Source organism: Mixophyes fleayi, chromosome 10 (assembly GCF_038048845.1).
Source record: "Mixophyes fleayi isolate aMixFle1 chromosome 10, aMixFle1.hap1, whole genome shotgun sequence".
NCBI lineage: Eukaryota > Metazoa > Chordata > Amphibia > Anura > Limnodynastidae > Mixophyes > Mixophyes fleayi.
This window is the reverse complement of record NC_134411.1, coordinates 28,581,290-28,605,410: the sequence shown is the minus strand read 5'-3', so window position 1 is coordinate 28,605,410 and position 24,121 is coordinate 28,581,290. Positions and strand designations below refer to the sequence as shown.

The following is a 24,121-nucleotide window of genomic DNA, read 5'->3' as shown; positions in this document are numbered from 1 at the left end:
GAGAAAGTAAAACAGGTCTCTGGGGTGTATTTATCAAACCTTCTAAAACGGAAACGTGGATGTGTTGCCCATAGCAACCAATCAGATTAAAGCTGCCATGTTCTAGAATGTACTAGATAAATGATAACTAGAATCTGATTGGTTGCTATGGGCAACACCTCCACTTTTCCTCTTTCGAAGTTTTGATAAATTTACCCCATTGTCTTATTAAACCTCCCCCCTGAATTATTTATTATCTTAAATTAGACAGCTATGGTGACTTGGAGAGAGATCATAATGGCAGCCATGACTGATATTACAACCGAAGACTATTCATATAAAATATTTCCCATTTATTACTATAAAGGTCATGAATAGATGCTTCTTACATGGGGGGCATTTTCCAAATCTGGTGCATAATTATGTCCACAAAAAGTATTGTAACCCATTTGCTTACATCGAATCGAATCTGTTGCTACAGGTTACAGCACGTTTTTCACAGTCACCTGTGCATCAATTTTCATAAATATCCTCTATGGACTTTAGTTTTGTGTGTTTAGTTCCACTTTAATATATATTAGTTGAAGGTGAAAATGAAACTGAACCTTAGTCCTACTTTTCTCCTGCTGATGGCAGTTTTCTACTTTAGGACAATGGCCAAGCTTGGCATTCCATCTCGCTGAGGATCATGGGAAACACAGGTCAGAAACAGCCAGAAGTTGCTCATTCGTTTTAGGGATCGCAAAACAGTATCTGTCACCCCCCAGGCTCACTGTGGTGAACAAGAGGCAGGAGGTTTGCGGGAGACAAGAGTAGAAGGAAAATATAAAATTGTTTTAGACGTTATAATATAATACACACGTCTTTTAATATATATACTTCCAATCTTTAAAAGTAACAATAAACTGAAATGCTGAATGCAGCATTGTTCCCCCCACCATTTAATAATCTACCTGGTGTGATCTACTGCATAAGGAATAATGCATGGGCAGCACGGTGGCTTAGTGGTTAGCACTTCTACCTCACAGCAATGGGGTCATGAGTTTAATTCCCAATCATGGCCTTATCTGTGTGGAGTTTGTATGTTCTCCCACGTGTTTGCGTGGGTTTCCTCTGGATGCTCCGGTTTCCTCCCACACTCCAAAAACATACTGGTAGGTTAATTGACTACTATCAAATTGACCCTAGTCTGTGTGTTAGGGAATTTAGACTGTAAGCTTAATTGGGACAGGGACTGATATGAGCGAGTTCTCTATACTGTGGTGATATATAAATAAATGATAATACCATCTACTATTTCTAAAAAAAACCTCCAAAACTTGGCTCTAGAGTAGCAAAAAGTAAGTATCCAGTCCAGTTACAGAATACATCAGATTAATCTTCCAGAATAAGATATTGTTTCTAAATGTGGCAGGAAGTCCACCTGTAGGATTACCTGACAGTCCTCGTAGGCGTGCCTGATTCTTTTTATTGTATGAGGGCTACAATGTTTTTTTTTGCATATGTCATAAAATATACCATCTGTTCCTGAGCCAATCATTTCTAATTCTGCTCTCCGTATTTTATTTATTTTGATATATTCATCGGCTTGGGGACAGCTGCGGCCATTCACTCGGTCCTCTTACAGCAGAGACATTCTTTCTTCCTTGAAACTCTGAGGACTGTTCTTGCAATTATATTGTAAGATGTACGGTCTAGGGAACAATGGCAGCGTGTGTTTTTAAACTACCGCTAGTGCAGTCTGGTCAGGCCATGTGACACTGTATACAGTGTTTTGTCATCTAAGGAATGCCTTTGATCAGGAGTTTATGCAAGAGGGGGGAAGAGGAAAAAAAAAAGAAAGCATGAAACTCTAATCCTTTCCCACAGTCCACTAAACGTGAGCTGGACCAACACTGGACAATGGCAGCAAAGCTTTCTGATGGAACAATAGAAGCCTAAATATTACACGGCTGCTGACTCACATTCAGGAGAAAGTGCTTTATTACACCGCTGCTCCCGGGATGCTGATGATTAACACTTTACTGCAAACAAAAAAAAAAAAAAAAGCTACAAAACAAGCCCTTGGCGTATTCTGCATAACCACGATTTTCTCTATGTATCCATTTGTTATTGATTGTATCCAACTATTGTTAAACAGAATAGTCATTGAAATTATTGGCTTAAAAAAATAAAATTGCATATAAAATGCAAACCAAGATGTAGGAGCACAATAAATCACAATACGAATATATATGTATATACACTATATGGACAAAAGAATTTGGCCGCACCTGTTAATTATTGAATTGAGGAGTTCCAATCGGACCCGTTGCCAGAGGTGTATAAAATCAAGCACCTAACCATGCAGTCTCCATTTGCAAACATTTGTGATACAAAATGGGTTGCTCTGAAGAGCTCAGGGACTACAAGCGTGGTACTGTGATAGGATGACACCTTTGCAATAAGACGGTGCGTGAAATTTCATCCCTGCTGGTTTTTCCACGGTCAACTGTAGGTGATATTATTAGAAAGTGGAAGCGTTTAGGAACAACAGCAACTCCACGTAAAATCACAGAGCGGGGGTCATCGAGTGTTAAGGCGCATGGTGCGTAAAAGTCGCAAATGATTTGCTGATTCCATAGCTGAAGAGTTTTGAACTTCCACTGGCATTAATGTAAACACAAAAACTGTGCGGCCGCAACTTAATGGAATGGGTTTCTATGGCAGAGCAGCTGCATGCAAGACTCACATCACCAAGACCAATGCCAAGCGTCAAATGGAGTGGTGTAAAGCACACAGACACTGGGCTGTGGAGCAGTGGAAACGTGTTCTGTGGAGTGATGAATCTCTGTTTGGCAGTCAGATGGGCGAGTCTGTGTTTGGCGGATGCTGGGAGAACGTTAAGTACTGACTGCATAATGCCAACTGTGAGGTTTGGAGGAGGAGGGATAATGGTATGGGGCTGTATTTCAGGGTTTGGGCTAGGCCCCTTATCTCCAGTGAAGGGCAATCTTAATGCTTCAGCACACCAAGTCATTTTGGACAATGCTGTGCTTCCAAATATGTGGCAAAAGTATGGGGAAGATCCTTTTCTATTCCAACATGACTGTGCCCCAGTGCACAAAGAAAGGACTACAAAGACATGGTTTGATGAGTTCGGTGTGGAAGAACTTGACTGGCCCACACAGAGTCCTGACCTCAACCCCATCGAACATCTTTGGGATGAACTGGAACGGAGATTGTGAGCCAGGCCTTCTAGTCCAACATCAGTGCCTGACCTCATAAATGCTCTACAGAAGGAATGGGCACACATTCCCACAGAAATACTCCAACATCGCCAACAAGCCTTCCAAGAGGAGTGGAAGCTGTTATCTCTGCAAAAGGGCTCCAACTCCATATTAAAGTATATGTATTTTAATACAATGTCATTATAGTCCTTGTTGGTGTACTTGTCAAGCGTCTGAATATATATATATATATATATATATATATATATATATATATATATATATATATATATATATGTGCAGATAACAGATACCACATAAAAGGGGGCGCGTAACCCTATTCAGTATACAGTCACTAGGCGGGATAATGACACCCAAAGTCCAATGTACAGGAGGCAGCCAGTTCCAATACAGGTGGTGAGTCTGGAAAATCTATAAAGGAATAAAGGAAACACGGCGCCACATGGTGTATTACCACAATATATTAATGTAATGAGAGAGTAAAGTGGAGGAGTCAGAGGTGTACTCAAGGATAATAACTTCTCTCCGGTAGGGCTAATGAAACCAAAAGGGTGAATAGATATATACAAAAGTGACAGCACACTGTGTTCAATGCCACCAATGTAATCACCAATAAACATAAAACTGCGTACCAGATAAAAGAACCAGAAGATGTATGAATCAGTTCAATGGAAAACTCCAAATCTGTGCAGCTGTTGCCAGTAACGTCACTCATCCAAATGTACAATTCTGTTAGGACTGTAACTTCAGCATCATAGGAGCAATATAAAAAAACTCATATAGTGTAATATTGTAAAAACTCAGATTTTACTAATAAAATAGTAAGTATCACACTTACATAAAAACACAAGGTAACAAACATATATTGGTATCTTTAGGTACTCATCTGGGATGTAATCAGAGATGTATGCATAGATATCAATCAGCTCATATATAAATCTCTGCAGCGCTCCCACCACACTAGTACCACGATATCCAAACAGATGATGGAAAGGTCCTTAGATACTCCTCAACGCGTTTCGTCTGGTTAGATGTTCAGACTTCATCAGGAGGAAAAAATAGTAGTATAGTAGTATAGTATATATATATATATATATATATATATATATATATATATATATGTTTTGCATTCTTTAAAGAACCAGGCTCTTTGTATCATTCATCATCACCATTTATTTATATAGCGCCACTGATTCCGCAGCGCTGTACAGAGAACTCATTCACATCAGTCCCTGCCCCATTGAAGCTTACAGTCTAAATTCCCTAACACACACAGAGAAAGGGACTAGGGTCAATTTTGATAGCAGTCAATTAACCTACTAGTATGGTTTTTTTTTGGAGAGTGGGAGGAAACTGGAGCACCTGGAGGAAACCCATGCAAACACGGGGAGAACATACAAACTCCACACAGATAAGGCCATGGTCGGGAATTGATCTCATGACCCCAGCGCTGTGAGGCAGAAGTGCTAACCACTAAGCCACCGTGCTGCCCATTGCATTGCTATGTAATATGTCTGCAATAAAGAAAAGGTTATTTATTAAACATTGTGATCAGTCTGTGAATGCCCTAGGCTGCTATTTTGCAGTTTATGATGCATATATTCTCAATGCACCCTAAAATGTGATCATGCAACTTGGATTTCATTAAACTAGCCAGTCACAGGAGTATAGCGTCATAAATTAACTGCCCCTCCCCCTCCCCATCACCGATTCAGTAGCTAAAAGTATTATAAGTAATACCAGAAAGACAAAACAAAAAACAAGCAGTCTAGATATGGTATGCTGCGAGATCATCAGTCACTGTATCAGCTGATGCAGAAATTACACGTCTGTCATTCGGGGATTCTGTTTGAATAGAAGGTTTAGAGAGGTATTCAAGTGTTTAAAGGACTGGAGTCTATTGCATTAGTGGCAACATTCTCAAGCGTTCCTCTATTGTTATGTCCTTTGTGTTATTTGCAGTTTCACATACACACATTTTTAAAAAAATTAACCCACAACAAATCTCTGCTCTACTCAGATTGCATTGCTGAAGTCCTCGTACAGAGAATGTCTTCCATAGATACAAAGGGGTTGGGTGTGAAATATTGACAATGAACGTGTCAACAGTCAGAATGTCAACACAGTGAGAAAGTCAGGTAGCACTAGGGTTGATTAAGCTGTTTAGGGGTTCGTTTTTTTTAACAGTATTGTCGTTTTAAATCTAACCCTTCATGTCAACATTATGACTGTCGACGTTCCACCATGTCGACCTAATGAACATGTCAACATTCTCAACATTATGGTGTCAACATTCCGACCCCATCCCAATAGAAAGAGTGTTGCCCTCATCTCATACTCTGCAGTAATATAGCAGTTTCAGGCTTTCTAGACTGACATATGGAGTTACAACACCACAAAGTAGGTGAGTTTCAGAGGGGAACAGCAGCAAAACAAAGTGATGCTATGGCACATAAACCCAATAAACAAGTGAGGTGGTAGAGAGTAAGAAAACCTTTTATCCTTTGCTTTGTACCTGCCTCTGTGTATGATGAGGCAGGTAACTGGTTGCAATATTATATTGGATTTGGATGTAACATACACAGCTAAAAAAAAACGCGTCTATGGATTCGTGACCAGACAGCGACATCTAGTGTCTCAGTTATAGTAGTGCAAAATAGGTTTGGCAAAGCAATTACAGAAGGAAATTTAAAGTTATAGAAAGATGAATTACTCCCAGCACCTGCTGCTTTCACTGTTAACACGGACAGTTTGTGATCTAAACCATTACTCTGATTCAGAGATGTCACTGGTTGCTATTGAATCGATAGTTCACAAAAGGGCTGACCCCACTGCAGGCCTCTTTTACAAACTGCAAAAAATGTGACTTTGAACACAAACCTCTTTGATGGTGCCGTGCACCTTCATCTGTGCATTTGCAGGCCTAGATTTCCGCAAAAGCGCATTATTTCGGGAGTAACATGGTGATTTTTGCAGGGGTGCAACCCGCTGATGGCAGGAGTAGGACGAAGTAAGGGCAAGACTGTTTTACAAGCGAGAGTATAAAGATGAGATAAAGGGGAGGACAGAGTGCATTTTTCGTGGTGTTGGGTTCTGCGTACATGGAGCTCATTTTAGTCTGCAGAAGGATTGATTTTTGCAACAGGTCAGAGCTGGTGGAGATTGGGGCTCATTCTAAACATTTAGTAGGAGACATTTTCCACCTCCCTGTTGCACTTCAGCAGGGAAACGCATTTCTAGATGCATTTTGCATATTTATTTTACATCCGTTGAACACACAAAAGTGCTGCATGTAACAGACTCAATGTCACTTCACTCATGACTAATTTAAGGAGGTACGACAGGGTTTTCCAAACCCAGTCCTCAGGGCTCCCCAACAGTGCAGATTTTCTGGATCACATATGACATAATTAGGACCACCTGTGGATCTGTTACAATGTGTCAGTCAGTAATGAATACACCTGTGCTCCAGCAAGGAGATATGGAAAACCTGCTGGGGGGCCCTGAGGACTGGGCTTGGGAAACCCTGGGGTAGGAGGTTCGTGTGACATGAGGGAGTATAGGTTCAGTGGAATTGTTATCAATATCCGTGTATAGAGCTGTGATGACGTGGAGGCCTGTGAACCTCAAGAAAGACAAATTCTCAAAGCAGATTGGTCATCGGTATTTTGGGGAAAATCACGGCATTGAAGAAAGTGATGTATCTGCATGTAATATGCATTGTCGCTAAGATGCTGTGGTTGTCCTTGAACATTGAGAAAGAAATCAAGTTCAGACTAGCATAGAAATGGCGTGAGCACAGGAGGATAGGAGAGCTCTATATCTTACATATGAAACCGTCGTCACTACGGGATGGTTAAAGGGTGCACGGGTTAAGAAGTCTATCTCTACTTCATGCCCTGGTTAGCTTTTTGGCATGGGTATAAATGACCAGAGGGCCCCCGCACATACGTAACAAAATGCAGTGCAAAAAAAGTCACAATTAGTTGGACACCAGACCATCCCTATATTGCAAAAATAAACTTTAAAATTTAGTTGCAAATAACACCAAAATAAATATGCACATCTCACTACACCACAGATAATCACCTCGTCCTCTGCGGGGGCCTTATCAATTGGGCTATAACACATGCTCAATTGTTGCTGGGGTATGGATTTCTGAGAACCAAGCCCAACCGAACTTCGCCAATCCGAGTACCGACTCTGTACTTTCGGAAGTGAAAACGAGGCAAAACGTCATCATTGCGTCGTCACAAGTTTTGGATTCTATAAGTTCCGCCCTCCACAGAGATCCGGCGCCATTTCACAGAGAGACACAGAAGGGGTAGCATTGTTCTTGACAGTCTCTAGTGCAGTTGGGCAGCGTCATATCTAAAACAGAAAGACGATGCGTAGCAGTGTTATTAAAAGTCTCCAGTGACATTCTAATGAGTTATAGCTCACACAGAAACAGGAGAGGTCCCAGTGTTGTTGCCAGTCTACGTGCCATTGCTCCATTGCTAATTGTCATCGCTGTAACGGAAATAATAGGGCTGTCAGTGTTCTTCAAAATCTGCAGTCACATTGGACTGTGTTATTATAGCTCACCCAGAAAAAGGAGTGGTGTCAGTGTTTAGTGGTGAAACATAAATTCAAATAATAGGGCTAGCAGTGTTCTTAAAAGTCTCCAGTGACATTTTACTGTGCTATAGCTCATACAGAAACAGGAAGGGTGGCAGTGTCCTTGTCACTCTCCAGTCACATTGTTATTGTCACTCTCCAGTCTCAGTCATGATGATACTAATCCCTCTACGTCATGTGCTAAAGCCTATGTTCAAGTGCATAGTGGTTTTAAGTCAGGGAAACAAAAAGAAATAAAAAAAAAAAAAAAAAAAGCTTGTACCGTTTTAAAGAAAAAAAAAAACACCTCTCTAATAAAGGTGAAACTTTACTGTACAAAAACATAAAATTGCCAACATGCCATTCTAACCAGAATATTAACAAGCTCACCAGCATTAGCTAGCCCCCTTCTCTCAACTAGATCCCAGCACCTGCAATCAGTGTCGGACTGGGGCATGAAGGGCCCACCGGGGGACTGCAACGCTAGGGGCCCACCAGAGGGGGTGTGGCCAGCCATCATAGAGGCGAGACCAGACACTAAAGGGAGAGTGGTCAGCCCACGAAGGACAGCTAGCACCATAGTGTAGTATATAAAGAATGTAGAGTGCTCATCCTTCTCTTTTAAAATGACAGGCTGACTGCGCACTTAGTTACTAACCTGCACATGCTCCTCTGGGCGGTTGGATATCCGGAACTCCTACTCTCATCTGCCCTGCTCAAAGTGAAAAACACACTACCGCGCAGGTTTAGAGAGCCCAGACGCGACTCTCTGCACCTGTGTGGTAGTGTGCTTAACGGGAGTGTTTGGCAAAAACGGGGAGGGGAGGGGGAGTTGCGCTCTACCCCTACTGTTGCAAGAGCAGCATTAACACAGGTTATCCCTCTTTACGAACTAATAATATACTGAAAGTTAAGCGCTCATTGACTTATGTATTATTCCAAGTGTAATGCTAATAATAAAATTTGTATTCTTTTATCTTGAACACAATTCGTATTTATCTATATCTTGTATTAGGCTGTGAGCAAGAGGCTTGGTTCAATTAGTGGGATAACATTTAATGTTAGTTTTATCACAATTTATTGAATCCTGGTTAAAATACATAAAAATACATTAATATAGACAAATAAAATACTCCAATTAAACCACAGTATTTATATTATGAGGCATTGATTTCTATATACATACATATGGTATGGCATCAATTGAATATACATAAAAAAATCAGACAACCCTAGGTATATAGACCTGGACTAGTCTAGCTACTGGGAGGCAAATGGCAGTGGGTATAAATGCTGCATTGATCCAGATATAACACAGTCACTGATATCTCAATAAAATAATGTTCATAGCATACAAGTCCAGTAGATGGGAATTGGTATTTCTTTAAGTCTCTGCTAGTGCAATATAAATATTCAGATCATTGTCCACATATATCACTTGCAGTTTCGATATATATAGAGATGGTGGCCGGGTACCCAGTGTGCTGAAATCAAAGGATGTTTCTCGTGGTCCGTGCTTGTTACTGTTGGAGAGGAAGGTGCCTGCGTTCCACTGTGGAACGCATCTGTCCCTTCCTGTTCTCGCGTATGTCCAAAAGATGAATTGTATGCAAGTCGGGAGTCAGCTGTTTTCTTAGCTCCTCCCTAACAATGGAGGGGGCGTGGCTATAATGTGGAGGGGCCTACCGGTGGATAGTCCTGCTGCCCTGCATGCCAGTCCAAGCCTGCCTGCAATCTATACTGTCATCATCCTCACCCTCATCAGTGTGTACATCCTCACATAATACTAATTCATCCCAGCTAGAATCCACCATTAAAAAGTCTCTGTACTTTGATGTAATTGCCGGTAATGGCCTTCCCCGAGGGATTTGTAGATCATTTTACGACAGAGCTGTCACGATTTTTGGGCAATTCTTTTACAACTGACCAAATGTCAAAATGTTGTGCTGACTCATCTGCATCACCACTGGGTGTCTTGGGAAAGCTAAGTTTTTTCTTGGCAGCAGTTGCCAAAGAAAGCTTGCTGACCAGGAGCATCTCTTGAGATCTGGGGCAGCTGGAAAGAAAGAGAAAACATAGCTCTTAAACCTAGGATCATGCAGTTGCCAAAATGTAGTAATCCGATTTCAAGATGTTGATAACTCTCGGATCCTGGCAAAGCGAATAAAGTACTTGATCTACAAGTCCTACATATTATTATTATTATTATCATCATTTATTTGTTAGACGCCACAAGGTATCCACAGCACCGCACACAGTACTAACAGTAGACTATACAGGGTGAAACCATACAGAACAATGAACAAAAAGTACCAATACTTCAGAAACTCCGGCTAGTCATATGCAGTAAAGACGGAGCGGAAGAACAGGTATGGAGACAGGAGGGGAGGGGGCCCTGCTCATACAAGCTTACATCCTAAGGGAGGGTAAACAGACCAGGCACAAGAGGAGCCAGTTGAGGCAAGAGGAGAGAAGGGAGGACGAGCAAAGGGAGAAGATGGGGGTTAAGTAGATGGTTGGTAGGCTTTGAGGAAGAGGTGAGTTTTGAGTGCACGTTTGAAGGAGCACAGAGTAGGAGAAAGACGGATGGAACGAGGGAGGTCGTTCCAGAGAAGGGGGGCTGCACGGGAAGTCTTGGATTCTGGAGTGGGAAGAGGTGATAAGGGTGGTGGAGAGGCGGCGGTCGTTGGCCGAGCGCAGGGAGCGGGCAGGAGTGTGAATTGCTTAGTTTTAACTCCTCCTTAAATTTCTCTAGCTGCTTTTCAAAAAGTGTAATTGGGGGAATCACTTCACTCAAGTTAACAGTGTCTGAGTTCACTTCATAAGTGACTACTTATGGTGGTTTCAGCACCTTGCACAACATGGAAAGTATTCTCCACTGTGCTGAACTATAGTACATTTCCCCTCAAATTCGATTCTTCTTGCAGCAGCTGAAATCTCCTACATGCTGTTGCAGAATTCTGAAAATGACCCGAATTATTTCTGGACACAGACAGCATCTCCTGCATGTCACTGTCATTTTTTAAAAAGCTTGGTGCCGTCAAGTTGATTGTGTGAGCAAAACACGGAATGTGATGGAAATCTCCCCGCTGTAGTGCTCTCACAATATTGGTGGTGTTATCACAAATGACATATCCTCAGGTAAGTCCAAGTGGGATAAGTTGCAATGACATCCCTTAGTTTTTCAAACAGGTTGTCAGCGGTATGCTTCTTAGTGTAGCCGGTAATACACAAATGTGGGATACCACTTTGTATTTGCAACAGGATGAGGGGGTCTAGCTGAGGATGTTGATGAGGATGATGTTGTTTGTGCAAGTCCTGCACCAGTGGAAACAGTTCTTGCCAGTGATAAGAAGGCGGCCTTTGTCATGCCTGGGCATAAGACCAAAAAATCCACCTCTTATGTGTGCAATTATCCAATCCTGACAACAGTGGTCTATCCATTTGTAGCTTTTGTAAAGCCACACCGACAACACCTTCCTCATCAATATCCTCTTAGTGATCGGAGTTAGTCATGCATGCAAGTTGCTAAGGCTAGATGACCCCCAATCCAGAATTACTCCCAGAATTCTTGAGCGTTGGTCCCGCTGCTGCTGCTGCTGGGGGTGGATCTTCATCCCAGAAGCAGACCAAGAAGAAGACTACTAGTAGTTTACAAAAATTAACTGTTAAACAACCCTTTGCAAGAGGAAGCAAGTATGAAAGCTGTCACCCAGTTGCAAAGCGGATTACAGACACCATGGCGACTATGCTAGTATTCGCTCTGCATCCAATATCCACAATTAATGCAGCTGGTTTTAGACAGTTAGATGAGATCCTCTGTCCCCGTTACCAAATTCCATCACAACACTATTTTACTAGAAAAGCAATTCCTCATCTCTACCAGAAGGTTCCATAAAATGTAGTTATTGAACTACAAAATGCCATTCTACCCACTGTACACTTAACCATAGATATGTGGACAAGTGGAACTGGGCAAACTAAATATTATATAACTAACAGCCCACTGGGTTGGTGAATTGCGTTCTGCAGCAGGAACAGCAGCAGCATGTATCCAACACCGCCGCATTATCCCGAGGCAGGCTAGTCTGTGTATCAGCGGCTTCATCTGTTTGAAAAACTAAGGGATGTCATTGCAACATGGCTTATCCCGTTTGGACTCTCTTGAGGATATGTCATTTATGATAACGCCCCACCAATATTGTGAGAGCATTACAGCTGGGTGAAATCCATCACATTCCCTGTTTTGTTTACACAATCTACTTAGTGGTACAGAGCTTTTTGAAAAATGACAGGGACGTGCAGGAGATGCTGTCTGTGACCCAAAAAAATTTGGGACATTTTCGGCATTCTGCAACAGCATGTAGGAAATTGCAGCAGCTGCAAGAACAATTTATTTTGCCCTGCTACCAACTGTGGCGAGGGTTGGGAACAAGGTGGAATTCCACACTTTATATGCTTGTGAGAATGGAGGAACAGCAAAAAGCAATCCATGCTGACTCCACAAGCCAAGACATTGGGAAAGGAGGGGAAATGTATTTTAGTCCAGCGAAGTGGAGAATACTGTCTGTGTTGTGCAAGGTGCTGAAACGATTCAAAGTAGTAACCTGTGAACTGAGTTCAGACACTGATAGCTTGAGCAAAGTGATTCCCTTAATTAGACTTTTGAAAAAGCGCCTAGAAAAATTAAAGGAGATGAAACAAAGAAATTACGCCAAGTATGTCGGACTTGTAGATGAAGTACTTTAATCGCTTCACCAGGAACAAAGAGTTATCAATTTCTGGAAAACGTATCACTAAATTTTGGCGACTATACTTGATCCTAGATTTAAGAGCTATGTCTTCTCTTTCTCACTGTCCCAGATCACAAGAGATGCAATGACCTCCTGGTGAGCAAGTTGACAGCTGAAGTGGTACCCGACACAACGACATCCCCTCCTTCAGTTTCTCAGGCTACTGCTGCTAGGAAAAAACAAAGCTTTTCTAAGAGACCCAAGGATGATGCAGATGATTCAGCAGAGCATTTTGTCATTTGGTCTGGTCTAAAAGAATTGGCAAAAATTCGTGACAGATCTGTCGTAAAATGAACTACAAATTCCATGAGGAAGGCCTTTACTGGCATTTAGATCAAAGTACAGAGACTTCTGTAATGGTGGATTCCAGAGGGGATTAATTAGTATTGAGTGATGATGATGTACATACTGATGAAGGTGAGGATGATGACAATGTAGATTGCAAGTGCTGGGATCTAGCTGAGAAAAGGAAGCTAGTTTATGCTGGAATGCTTATTAATATTTGGGTAATATGACATGTTGGCAATTTTTTGTTTTTGTATAGTAAAGTTTCACCTTTATTAAAGATGTGTTTCTTTCTTTTTAAAAGGTTAAAGCATTTTTTTTTTATATTTGTGACATTTATGTTACAGAGACTTCTGTAATGGTGGTTTCCTGCGGGGTTGAATTAATATTGTGTTAGGATGATGTACACACTGATGATGGTGGGGATGAGGCTGAAGGTAATGACAACAACATCTTGCCACTGTAGAGTTCATTGACAGCACTGTTATCTTAGCTGCCTTAAGCCCATTGTTACCTTGTTTTGTGTGGGTCCAAACAAACAAAGTACTTCAGCCAGAAAAGTGGCAGTCCTTGAGGCTGAAGTGCTTGGTTTGTTAAAGTGTGCATGTCCTTTTTAAGATCCATTATAAGGGTGGGAGGGAGGGTCCCAAGGACAATTCCATCTTGCACCACTTTTCCTTTCAGCTACCGCTGTGTGCCAATGTTACCTACATGTGATTTAAGTGCTGACGTTCGTTTTCAAACACCATTTCAATTGCTTCTCTCGTACGTGTGACCACATACTTAGTGTGGATAGTGCCCTGATGCTCTTTAACCTGTGTGTAAAATAAGCTAACCTTTGATGACCGATTGGTAGGAGTCCTAGAAATTAGCTAGTTGTTTCAGATGAACTGTATGGAAAGTTCCATAAAGTTCAATAGATTGTAGGGGGAAATAAGTTTTTCAGTGCTGAGTAGTTGCATGTTCTGAAGATGTTGATTGGATGTGGGAAGCAAAGAACAGTTCTGAGATAAGGATAAAAACAAAGCAGTGAGCTTTAGGATGGGCATTTAGTGGTTTAGGAGCAATCTAAGGCCTTTTCTACATAATCGTTTAATGCGGCTCTACTCTAGGCTCTCAGGCTGATATTGTTACAGTCACCTTTATTATATAGCTCTTCCTGAGCCTCCTGGGGGGTAAATGTATTAAGTTCCGATTTCTGCAAGCTGCCGGAAACCAGCGATTTTGCAGTGGAAATTTAAAGCGGCAATGGCTTGTAAAGGCAAGTTTGCACTGGATTCAAGGGTTGCTGAATGGATGATATTGGTGTAAGGATAGACAACAGACTTGTAATAAATAAATAAAGGGAGGTTATTCTAATGAAGGAAAGGTTACCAAAGGAGTATTACAGAGATCTGTACTTGGACCAGTGGTCTTTTCTTTTTTTTTTTTAGCGACATTACTAATGGTATTGACGGTAACATCTGTCTTTTTGGCAAAATGGACAAAATCATGGATGATCTAAGGAGAGTAGAGGAATGGTCATGAATGTGGCAACTACACTTTAATGCAGAAAAATGCCAAGTCATGCACTGGGGTTTTAAAAACCCAGAGGCTAAATATAGTATTTTTGCCACTTAATGAGCTACTACTGGGAAGGAAAGGGATTTCAGGAGACGTAAAGGCAGGCAAACCATATAACAAAGCCATTGAAAAAGCTAGAGCGCCAGTCGAATGCAAAGTTGCATAGGAAGAGGAGTTCGTAGCAGGAAGAGGAATTAGTAGCAGAAAGAGAGGTGGTGATGCCACTACGTGTAAGTCATAGGTGAGATTACGGAGTGCAGTTCTGGCAGACATTACCATTTAAGGACATACATAAAGTAGAGATTGGGTAAACAAGGGCTACGTAAGTGGTGCATGCTCTAAATCACAAAGGAAATAGACATGTACAGCTTACAGCAGAAGGGGGATAAGATAACAGTTGTCAAATACATCAAACAATTTAACAAGGTACAGAGGGAAGCAATCTTCAGAGGAAGACAGGCTTTAGAAGAGGACATGCACTTAAACTGGAAATTTAAGCAAACATTACTTCACAGAAAGGGTAGTAGGTGTCTCCCGACAGAGGCGGTAAGGGCTAATGCAGTCGAGAATAATGCATGTTTAAATTTCTATCTTAAATTTGAAAAAAGGGATCAAATAGCGTCTGAGAAAATAGTAAGAAGAAAAAACCAAAAAAAAACCCGGCAGACTAGATAAACCAAACGGTTTTTATATGATGTAAAATGATGTTTCTTTTCTATCCTTAGAATTTGGCACTACAAATCTGTACTACACTACTGCTAAGTCAGATAATCTCTCTGGTCATAGAAATGTCAATTAATCTAGATTTAAAATGGTTCAACAAGCTGTAATTGAATTAGGTCAGTGTTTAAAGTGCACTTTTACTTTATTATAAATTTAACCCAATGGAGAGCTAAATAATATGTACTCATTTTCAAAACAAAACATTAATTTAATCACATTTTCTTTTGAAACTCAAAAATATAAGCAATGGTTAGTTCTTTCTCCTAATGCACTCCCAATATAAGAACAGTCAGAGGACGACCTTCCTGTAAATTATTTCACAAGCTGTAACAGATTGTTTTGATCTTGTCCCTCTATGGCCAGCACCTGACTGTGTAGAGCAGTGATGGGGCAACAAGCGGCCCCTTGAGCCTCCACCCGAAGTCCCAGCTCCTTCCTGGTTTACTGTCAGGCTTGGTTGTTATAGCTTGTAACACTTGTTTAAAGTGCCTGCTATTTGATTACAGATAGAAGTCTCTTTCTTTGATTAAATGCATTGGTTAGAGGGACGCACCATAAGGCCATCGAAGTGTTTCAGGTTGCCCATCACTGGCATAGAGGTTGTCGGTTATACACAACTGTACCATTCTGTTGGCCATTTTTCGTTCTTCTCGGTCTAACCTCTCTCCTCTAATAACCAAACTAGATTACGTAGGCCCAGAGCACGCACGGCCAGCCCTGCCATCCACACCGCACAGCAAGAGATTGCACGCTCTCTAGACACAGAGATCAGAAGGATAGTCCAGAATTTTCACTGTTCATCCTAAAGTCAGGCTGAATGTTCAACATGGAGCAAACCTGTATTTAAAGGGGAGGAAAAAAAGTTTTACAAACGTGTGACTTGAGACTAAATGCATCCAGAGCAGTATAGATCTATGGTATAAGAGTGAAGGTCAATAAAAAATGTGTTTATTATTTATATCCTTATACCATAGCTCAGCATTACAGTTAAATGCCACCTTGTGATCGGCAATGCTTAACCCTGCTACATATGTCTTGACTTTAGAACTGATTATAACGATAGTCCCATAGCAGAAGAACACTACATAAGCATCATTATATCACAAACCTATAGATGTACATTACAATTTGCAATTCATTACCAGATAACGACAAAGAAATCTATTCAGAGAATATGGAACATATAAAAGTTTGGTTAGAAAATCAAATCAATCTGAAACATCCAACTAGTCAATAGAACTCAAAGCTATTATCCTTAAAAGGACAACTACCACCACAATAACAGTAGCTATAATAATCGCTATTCAAGCGTTCTCTGAAAACCCACCTCTTCAGACAAGCTTATGATATTCCTCAACCAGCATCTTAATCTTCCTAGGTTACCCTATTACCACCCTCTACACAGCTAACACAAGACAACCACTCTTTGACCAACATAGTTGTGTGACTGGTCACACAGCCCACCAAATACTTTTTAACATTTGCATTCTAGCTGGACAAATATTCAATACAAGTTAACCTGTGCATGATACTCATGCATTCTAGTCAAATCAAGCTACTTAAGGGGCTAGATTTACTAAGCTGCGTGTTTGAAAAAGTGGGGATGTTGCCTATAGCAACCAATCAGATTCTAGCTTTCATTTATTTATTACCTTCTACAAAATGATAGCTAGAATCTGATTGGTTGCTATAGGTAACATCCCCACTTTTTCAAACCCGCAGCTTAGTAAATCTAGCCCAAGGTGTTAAAAAGGTTCTTGTCATGCGTTTGGGCCTAGCCCAGGCCTCCTCAGGGGAAGAGCGTTACTTCCCGACGCAAGCGCCCTTTTTTAACGTGGTTTTGTCCACATGTCACCACCTCATAATTTTTCTCCATCACCTCATCCTTCATCTTCATCGCCACATCCTTCATCAAGCTACTTAAGGTGTCAAAAACTCCCCACTGTCACCCCCGGCAACCACCAACCACTCCCAACTGTCACTTCTCCTTCAAGAAATATATAGGTCAGTGTATAACTCTGCCCAGCAGGTGGCCCTGCAGCTTGGTTTTTTTTTCACACACGCCACTAGGCATTTAAATAGTAGATGATGTAGCATTTACCCTTGTATATCAAACTCCCATTGTCCCATACATTGTAAGCTTGCGAGCAGGGCCCTCTTACCTCTCTGTCTGTCTGTTTTACCCAGTATTGTTTTATTAATGTTTGTTCCCAATTGTAAAGCGCTACAGAATCTGCTGGCGCTATATAAATAAATGATGATGATGCCTAGTCAGAATTCCAAAGCCAGTACAAAAACAGTATAGCATTTTATAACAAAGTCTAATAAGACATGTTTTTCCATCTAGGGTATTAAATGTGTTTGAATTTTTGTATTAAAAAAAATTACATTTTCCCCAACAAAAGGACTAAGTGGTATATTTACTAAACTGCGGTTTTGAAAGACTGGTGATGTTGCCTATAGCAACCAGATTCTAGTTATTTAGTACATTCAACAAAATGACAGCTAGAATCTGATTGGTTGTTATAGTCAACATCTCCACTTTTTAAAACTTGTAGTTTAGTAAATCTATGTGTCAAAAAAAAAAAAAAAAGAATTATAGGACACGAAAGTATTTAACATCACATAGATTTTTCTGGCTAACATGGTACTGCAAGAAAAATAATATGACCTTTTTTTTTTTTTTTTTGCTACACAGTTTAGTAAATGAAATAGAAGTTACCACACAAAACCTAGTGCATTATATCACACAGTACAAACCTGCTTCACCTTCCCACGGATCCTGCAGATCTCATCCTGTAGTTTGTCATTCGTTGGGTCATCGCATGAGAAGCTCCGAATCATCTTTATCAGGGAGTCGAGTGACTTTATTTTCTTACTGATCAAAAGGGAGAATGTAAAGGAAATCAGACAAAACATACCAACCACTGCATTACTTCTTTCTTCCAAATTATACCTGTCCAATTGGTGATCTAAAACCGCCATCGATTGACAGAAAATTACTGGGCCTGTAATTCAAAATCAAGTCCTATGTCCCAAGCTTCTATTTCTAAAGACACAAAGTGAAGCCTACAAATCTACTGGTGTCGCTGTTACAGTGTTTCCAGTCTGTGTTCTATAGAATAATACAGAGATACCAACCTTTCTTTATCTTCTGAGCTGGGCGACAGAAGGTGCTTCCATGTAGATGCAAATCCCAGATAACAACCCAGCTGGAAAATATAAAAGAACAAAAAATTATGGACATCAACAATGAACAGCTACAATAAATGGAAGGCATAAACTACTATCTTTTACCAGGACACATGGGTGGCTACTAAGACCTCAGATTTCATGTTCAAAGGGTTTTCAATTAGAGCCTCTGTGGAGGATCTCTCCTACTATGGGTAGAGCCAAGCAGAGAGAGAGAGATGATTGGCCGAGGTTTTTGCTATAAGTAACTGCCAGGACCCAGGCCTATTTACACAAAGACTCCTCTCACCGATGAGTCACAAGAATAGTAAAGGACTCTGGGGCACATGGTCCACAGAATTAAGGGAAAATACATATACCGGAGCTACTGTAAAAGCTCATAGTACAACATATAAGATGGTCACAAAACTCTTCCTGTATAACCTCCTTTTGTAAAGTATTATCATCGTCATCAATTTATCCCCCTGCCCCATTGGAACTTACAGTCTAAATTCCCTAACAGACACATACAGAGACACACACACTAGGGTCAATTTTGATAGCAGCCAATTAACCTACCAGTATGTTTTTGGAGTGTGGGAGGAAACCGGAGCACCCGGAGGAAACCCACGCAAATACTGGGAGAACATACAAACTCCACACAGATAAGGCCATGGCCGGGAATTGAACTCATGACCCCAGTGCTATAAGGCAGAAGTGCTAACCACTTAGCCACCATGCGATTTTATATATACACACGTAAAGCAAGAATCAATAACCTGTATGAGATTTACTGAATAGCATGGACTGAAGTAGAAAAAGACCCTACAAGGTTGTTATATTAATTGAGGAGTAAGTAAACCAAGGTTCTCTTAAGAGTATACATATCTACTTAGTAATCTACTCCATCCATGCCATGAACTATACAGTGTTCTTCACCGCACAGGCAGTCTCTCAAAGGGAGTACGTGGTTTGAATCAGGCCTGGCTAAACTGTGGCTCTCCGGGTGTTGTCAAACTACAAGTCCCAGCATGCCTTGCCAGCTATCTGCTAGCAGAGCATGCTGGGGCTTGTAGTCTTCCAACACCTGGAGAGCCAAACGATGGCCAGGCTTGGAATACCTCATCCCTCTAGGATGGTATGTAAAAATTAAATCTGTTTGCACTTGTACAGTTTTGGCTTTAATTCTCAGGATAATGAATATAGGGTACATAGAAAATTAAATGCTAATTTAGGTCCCTCTCAGCTTCAATACTTATAAAAAATAAAAAACAGGAGAGAATACGCTGAACTCACATATTTAGATTTGGTTTTTATACTAGAAAATAAAGAGAGAAAATTCTCCTAATATTGTGAATTTGTAACAAAAATATTTAATACTCCTATTGCCCTGATTACAGTTGTAATTCCCGACTAAGGTTAATCTGACTGCAGTATATGTAAAGGCAGGGCTTCTGGTTTGGTATAGTGAACCCTGTAGCCTAAGTATAGAATATAAATATAAGGTTTTATATCGGTTTGGAAGCGATATAAGAGGGGGAGGAAACAGTGATCAAAACATCATCAAAAAGGGAGTTTATACTCTTTACCTTCCACCTCAACTCCCCCACTATCTTGTCTCTTTCTAATGAGTTCCGCCAGAGGTTCTATCATTAAGACAGATGTAAGAGAGAATGAACATCCTTGTCTACTATCATTTAAAATACGTATAGTACTCCAAGTTGTGTCTTTGGCTAGAACTTGGCGGAGGGGCGTGTATAAAGAGCTTTAATTCATGTAAGCAGGTCGCCGCATATGCCAAATATGGAGATTCAGTCGAACACTGTTCAGTATCTAGATTAAAAATGATTGTTCTCGCCAGTTACAAAGTATAGTGGACATTGAAGAAAAAAAAAACAAAACCTTGGTAATGTAAAGGTTTATTAACGTATAAAGTTACCATTCAAATTCCTCATTATACCCATAGAAAAGTCCTATTAGACAGAGGCCTGGGAAGGGTTAATCTCTTTCCATGACAGAAGGTGGTACTGGGTAAAGCACGGGGCTGTCACGGAGAAGCACAGTGTGTTCTGACAAGATATCTATGTCTGGTGTCAAATCTCTGAAGCTGGGAGTCACAAGACCAAAGGCAATTGAGGAAATGACTAATTAAGTTCAGTAACACAAAGAGTTCATTCATTTTCCCTGGTGAATAGTCTGTAGCTAAATAACAGTTTTCTCCTACAGTTCTGAGATGATGTCACCAGATAGTGACAGCTACAAGTTGGCTTGGACTATAGCCAGACAAGTGTGTCATCCAAGCTGCAAAAGTTACCTCCGATCCAGTTCTTGCTCCGTAAATTGCTCCGTACTGCTTGCCCTCGGTCTCCCCAACATGATTTCCTTCAGAAAAACCCTCTTCATATCCTTCCCCACGGTACCTATAGGCGTAGAGGGTTATAATTGTGTGGCAGATGTAACAAAAATTGTACTAAGACTATAGAGTTTAAAGGAATGCAAATGTGGGAGAATTAAAGGCTTTCTCCATGTGAAATAATAGTTTATTTATATAGCGCCACTAATTTTGCAGCGCTGTACAGAGAACTCATTCCCATCAGTCCCTGCCCCTTTGGAGCTTACAGTCTAAATTCCCTAAAATAGACACACACTCATACAGACACAGACAGACAGAAAGAGAGGGAGACACACACAGACAGAGACTAGGGTCAATTTTGATAGCAGCCAATTAACCTACTAGTATGTTTTTGGAGAGTGGGAGGAAACCGGAGCATCCGGAGGAAACCCACGCAAACACGGGGAGAACATATAAACTCCACACAGATAAGGCCATGGTCGGGAATCAAACTCATGACCCCAGTGCTGTGAGGCAGAAGTGCTAACCACTAGGCCACTGTGCTGCTCAAATAATGCTATGTTGTTCCGTGCGTATGTGAAGGAAACGCTTTTTTGTTTTTTTTTACCCAATGCCCTGCTACCCCACACTTAGGTACTGACCTCTGTATGCACCCATCCCCAATCCAAATTGCTTGTCTACATTGAAGCCGTTGAGTTTCTGTGCAGCAGCAAGCAAGCATAGGACTTACAGATCATGGAGGTTAGAGCAATGTCTATGCGGTAACAGAACCTGGATGACTAGCGCACAATTGTTTAATCAATTCCAACTAAACTATTGTATAGTAAAAAGATAAAAAGGAAATATATCAAGAAATAAAAAAAAACATATTTGAAACTAGCGCACAACCGTAATAACATTGAAAAGAAAGATTGTGTGTAAAGTTACTTAACAGGTGGGACAACACAAAGACCAATAAATAGACTGCAGTAGATTAGGGATTTAAAAAATTAAAAATAAAACAGAGCAACAAGAACCCTTTGAACTGTTGTCATGAGCTACAATGGCCATAAGGAGCAGGCTTGGGCTGGGATACACCTGAGCTGGTCCCATAGTGGGCTACCTTGGACTGGGTCAATGGGTTAGCTGCATTTTGTTTTTCCCTTAAAATGGAAAAATTTGCCAGCCAGTCCCTGATGGATATGGTGATGGGGAATAATTATCGTACAAAATGTTTCTGCCGAGTGATTGCATAGGAAAATTACATTCATGTGCTTCAGCCTTAAAGGGTAATTCCACATTTAAATAATGTCATAATGCTAACACTTTCCCAAGAAGGGCATTTGCTTCTTGCCAAGTAGGTGATGCCCTACAAAAAGGTTCTCTCACCACTTGGTGTCTTAGAATGAGACTTCTTGTTTTAAAGAGGAGGGTTACATCTTGAACAGATCATTTGATCAAGGCAATACTAAACCATACCTCCCATCATTTGAATTTTTTTTGTTATTCAAGACTGTGTCTTCAAATAGACTGGGGTGTATATAGTCAGTGATGACAAAATTACTAATAATATTGAATTCCGGATAATCGTATTTTACATAACCACCTGACAACCAGGGGCCCCGAGTCCAGCATGATACAGGGTAGTGAAGGGATGTACTTGGTGGATGAAGCTGCAGCATTGCGGCGTGTTATCGGCTGAGGCAGGGTTTCCCCAAACCCAGTCCTCAGGGCTCCCCAACAGTGCAGGTTTTCCATATCTCCTTGCTGGAGCACAGGTGTATTCATTACTGACTGACACATTGTAACAGACCCACAGGTGGTCCTAATTAGGTCACATGTGACCCAGAAAACCTGCACTGTTGGGGAGCCCTGAGGACTGGGTTTGGGAAACCCTGGGCTAAGGGAACACAGGGTTTTGTGGCAGGAACTAGGCAGCAGTGTACATGGGTCATGGTGGCCCTCTGCTTGTCTGCACACACCTACAATCACATACACAGTTGGAGCACCAGCTCACAGTAGTATTAGCAGCAAACAGTGCAAACCGCTAGAAGAGTGATAGCACACTGCACAGGATCCTCTGGCAGCTGACTGGTAGAAGGACCTGAAGCTTGCAACCGGCCTCTCAGCCGCTGCCCACTCAAAGTCATCACCGGTGGTAATGAAATCAAGCAAACAGCGCAGTGGGAAGACGAGGACCAGAGAAGGATGCAGATGGTCTGTGGAGAGACCCCCCATCTGTTGGTCTGGCTGGGAGCGCCATCCAATGGATACCAGGGAAGAGCAGGTGTGGAGAGCTGGTGGTTATATCTTCAGACATATTGGCTTGTCCTGGGGGGGGGAGTAGCAGCTCAAAAAAGCAAAGAAATAGGAGGCATGGTTATACAGGGGAGGGAGTGTCAGTGGGTGGACAATACACTCAGCACAGAGAAGTACCAATCTGTCAATCACAGCAGTGGCAGTAGGGCATACCACCATATACCAGCCCACGTTGAGCACTGGTTATATAAAATATAACAGAGATGGATACAGTGCACTCACAGTCAGGAGTTAATCACCTGGGTGCATTCCATGAGGGAAATAGGGCTACTAAACAGACCAAAAGATGAGATGAAAGTGAAATAAGTATTTTAAAAACCCAAACACACACATATAAAGTTGAAATGGAAATTTAGAAGTGGTGGTATAGAAAATGTAAGTGAATTTCAACCAATGTAGTAGAAGAAGTGGCAATATACCATACTACAGTATACCACACCACTGTATATATCACTGTCCCTAAAATATCTCCAAGCATTTTTTTTTATTTCTGGAACTGGGACAGTAGGAGCACGCGCACAAGAATGGGCCATGTTCACTTCATACTGTTGCAGCCCCCCTGCAGTTCTTCCGAAACCCTGGACCTCCCCCATACCTCTCCCCCCTCCCTAAAAACATTTAGGGCCATTAAAGGGACACCTGTTAGTTGGCACACCTCACAACTATCCTGTAATCGGAAGGAACAAAGGTCCTGATCCATGGAACAATCTCCCTTAAATTGGGACAGTTGAGGGTATGGAAAACTTAAGCCAAATTTAAGCTCTGATCCAAGCATTAATTCCAACCACCAATGAAGATCAAGCTATACAATTATCCAAAGTCGTGGCAGGATCTAACTATAGTGGGATGTTACCCACTAATGTGATCTTACCAAGCGATGTAGTAAAGCATGCTTGACGCTTTAGGCCATTTATCAGCTACTAAATGTCTACTGAAGAAACCTCTATATGCACCTCACCTCTGCTCACACATAACAATCCCCTCGAACAGATCGTCCCCGGGCTCCATGGCTGTCAGCACGTGATATTAAACAGGGAACGAATGATTCCAAAAAAACAAGTTTCCGTGGGGAAGAAAAGGCTGCACGCTACAGGAAATAACCGTAAGCGCTTCCGGTAGCCAGCTAC

At 41.3% G+C, this 24,121-nt stretch overlaps 1 protein-coding gene across 2 annotated transcripts; it reads right to left on the bottom strand.

Annotated features, from left to right (window-relative positions):
* Positions 1-319: 319 nt before the first annotated feature.
* On the bottom strand, positions 320-24,103 carry LTO1 (LTO1 maturation factor of ABCE1). Of its 2 annotated transcripts, none has more exons than XM_075188291.1 (5): positions 23,953-24,103; positions 20,658-20,763; positions 18,314-18,384; positions 17,933-18,050; positions 320-751 (listed from the first exon to the last, which is right to left on the bottom strand). In XM_075188291.1, exons 1-5 carry the CDS (start codon positions 24,000-24,002, stop codon positions 749-751), a joined length of 348 nt encoding a protein of 115 aa, XP_075044392.1. In that variant the 5' UTR covers positions 24,003-24,103; the 3' UTR covers positions 320-748. The 2 variants fall into 2 exon arrangements, with proteins under 2 accessions (XP_075044392.1, XP_075044391.1); XM_075188290.1 differs by lacking the exon at positions 320-751 and adding an exon at positions 15,360-16,009 and having other exon boundaries at positions 23,953-24,102.
* Positions 24,104-24,121: the final 18 nt, after the last annotated feature.